Source organism: Cryptomeria japonica, chromosome 11 (genome assembly GCF_030272615.1).
Source record: "Cryptomeria japonica chromosome 11, Sugi_1.0, whole genome shotgun sequence".
Taxonomy (NCBI): domain Eukaryota; kingdom Viridiplantae; phylum Streptophyta; class Pinopsida; order Cupressales; family Cupressaceae; genus Cryptomeria; species Cryptomeria japonica.
The window spans coordinates 717,156,710-717,159,690 of record NC_081415.1 but is presented as its reverse complement, the minus strand read 5'-3'; the positions used below and the strand labels follow the sequence as shown (position 1 = coordinate 717,159,690).

General features: G+C 41.9%; 1 protein-coding gene across 1 annotated transcript; it reads right to left on the bottom strand.

Moving 5' to 3' along the window:
* Positions 1 to 204: 204 nt before the first annotated feature.
* On the bottom strand, positions 205 to 2,049 carry LOC131061304 (arogenate dehydratase 3, chloroplastic). The gene has a single exon (XM_057994918.2). It carries the CDS (start codon positions 1,537 to 1,539, stop codon positions 400 to 402), a length of 1,140 nt encoding a protein of 379 aa, XP_057850901.1. The 5' UTR covers positions 1,540 to 2,049; the 3' UTR covers positions 205 to 399.
* Between the last annotated feature and the right edge of the window lie 932 nt (positions 2,050 to 2,981).

Here is a 2,981-nt window from a genome sequence, read left to right as displayed (position 1 = left end):
ATATTTTTAATAGAAATTTAAATTAAATGTTTGAAAAGTGACACATAACATCCCCAAATTGATGGAGCAATTTGTAGCCCCACCCCATTTTCACCTACTAAAAAAATATACAAACCTAAAAAGAAAAAAAGATTCCAAATAATAACCACAATTAGAAAAAATTAATTGCTGCAGTTGTGTGGAAAGCTAGGTATTTCATGGAAGTACAGAAGACAATTATCTGAGCATTAAAAAAAACATATTCCACTACATTATATAGTTTATTCTTTTATATATATACCTGTCTATGAGTAGTTTTCCCTTGAATCTACAGACGTCAGAGTTGAGAATTTTTTTTTTTATATACAAGTAGTATTGCCTGGACGTACATACTACGTGTAAACCCCATCAAGATCCTGATCAGAGTCTTGCAGAGGCATCCACAGGATAACTTCCGAGAACCCTCATAAACGTGGCGAACTCGCTGAGCTCCGTTAAGGCGTTCTGAACGCGCTTGTCACAAACCGAGGCTTCAAAGTCTATGTAAAACACATACTGAAAATCCTTCACAAGCCCCGATCCATGGCGGGGCAAATTTCTCCTGGGCCTGCTCTCCAGTTTTGTCAGATTAATGTCACGAAACGAGAAAGCGGAGAGAAGCCTGAAGAGAACACCGAGGTCCCCATCATGGGCCACCACGATCGAAGTCTTGCACGGCCGATCCGCGGGTGGAACGATCGGCTCACGGGCCAGAACAAGAAAGCGGGTGAAATTGCAGGATTCGTCCTCGATACCTCGGGCCAAAACGCGCAATCCGTAAATCTCCGCGGCTCGGGTGCTCGCTATGGCGCCCGTGTCGCGAAGCCCGCTCCGCGAAACGCACTCCGCGGCGCCCGCCGTGTCCTCCGTGGTCTGCTTCGAGATATTCGGGAGCCCTAATCTGGTTAGGGTTTTCCTACAGTGGGACAAGGCCAAAGGATGGCTCATCACGCGCTTTATCTCTTCCCGTGCAACGCCCGGCAAGGCCAGCAGGCAGTAACGAACCGGGTACTGGATTTCCCCCACGATCTGGAGGCTGTAGTCCAGAAGGAGGTCGTAATTTGGGTGGATGCTGCCCTCCGCTGTGCTTTCCACGGGCAGAATTGCGCGGTCCGCAACCCTCCTCGCTACAGACTGGACGGCCGTGTCGAATGTGTCGCAAGGAAGGCCCTGGCAGCCCGGGTGGGCCGCCACGGCCGCCTCTTCGCTGTACGCTCCCGGAATGCCCTGGTAAGCCACGCGTAAACCCCTCTGCCCGCGCTTTTTATCTTGTTCAGGTAAGGTCAGAGCTCGTTTCAGGGCTAACAGTCGGCGCTCCGTCTGCTCAGTCATGGACTTCATGTCGACTGCTCCGTTGCCTCCGTTTGGGCCATTGAAGGCCAACACTGAGACTGCAGGGGAGGGCTTTTTGACCAGCAGGACACGAGATCGAGTCCTGGCCGCGACACTGGTCTCTGTTTTCTGGGCCTTTTTGATGTTACAGAGAGCATGACTATTTTGAGCTCCGCGGAGAAGATTCATGGCAGCGGTGAGAAAATTTTAGTAGAACTTTCTGAAATGACGGAGCTTTGGATCTTTGGATCTTTCTGGCAGCGGTGATACAAATTTTCTAGGAGTTTCTGAAATGACGGATAAGTCTGGCAGCGGTGATAACTTTTTTCTAGGAGTTTCTGAAAGGACGGAGCTTTGGATCGTTAAGCTGCTTGGTGAATTCGGACATGGGTGTTTTATAGAAAATCCCAGCCGGATCTGAGATGTGGGCTCATTTTCAATCTGAGTTGTATTTACTGGTACTCCGGTGGCCCCTGGACACGATAGAACACGGCAAATTGTTTAAAATGTGTCATTAATTTTACCTTTCTGATGTGTACTCTGTTCCTGTGGTAAACTCCAAGAAACGGGGAAAAAGGGTAGCTTGATTGATGTCTTATCTATAGGGAGGACCATTCATTCCGCATTTTTAGAGTTGTCAACTTTACTTTTGACGTGTTTTTTTTAATGGTTATCTATCCATATAATACAGGTGATGATTCAGACGATCTTATCCACTATTTTTAGTTTTTTAATTATTTATTTTTCATATCATTATGACTGATTATTTTTCATATTATTGAGTTGAATTTGATTCTCGATCACTTATGTCTTACAATGTGAAAGTGTGCAAGCTAATGTTCGATAGGGTTGGCATTTGGTTTTATATAGAAGTTTGGGTTTTTCTTTTTTTTTGCGAATAATCTTTTTCAATTGAAGAAATATGTATTTAAATGATGTAAATGAATTTTTATTGTGTAGAATAAGATTTTCATGTATAGAATGTAAATTTGAATATGGTATTAAAGAATGAAGCTGAAATTGAAAGACTTTTATGTCTGTGATGGTTTAACGTATGATATCAAAGTCATTGAAACAAAAGACTTTACACTCTTAACAATAATGACCCCTCTCCAAATTTGAATATGGTATTGGAGAAGAAGGGTGAAAAATTTATTCCACAAGTTGAAAGGCTTTTATGTCTATATGATGGTTTGTATGACATCAAAGTCATTGAAACAAAATACTTTACACTCTTAACAATATCACCCTCTCTAAATTTGAATATGGTATTAGAGAAGAAAGGTGAAAAATTTCTTCCATCAAGTTGAAAGACTTTTATGTCTATGTGATGGTTTGAACGACATCAAAGTCATTGAAACAAAAGACTTTACACTCTTAACAATAATGACCCCTCTCCAAATTTGAATATGGTATTGGAGAAGAAGGGTGAAAAATTTATTCCACAAGTTGAAAGACTTTTATGTCTATATGATGGTTTGTATGACATCAAAGTCGTTGAAACAAAATACTTTACACTCTTAACAATATCACCCTCTCTAAATTTGAATATGGTATTAGAGAAGAAAGGTGAAAAATTTCTTCCATCAAGTTGAAAGACTTTTATGTCTATGTGATGCTTTGAATGACAT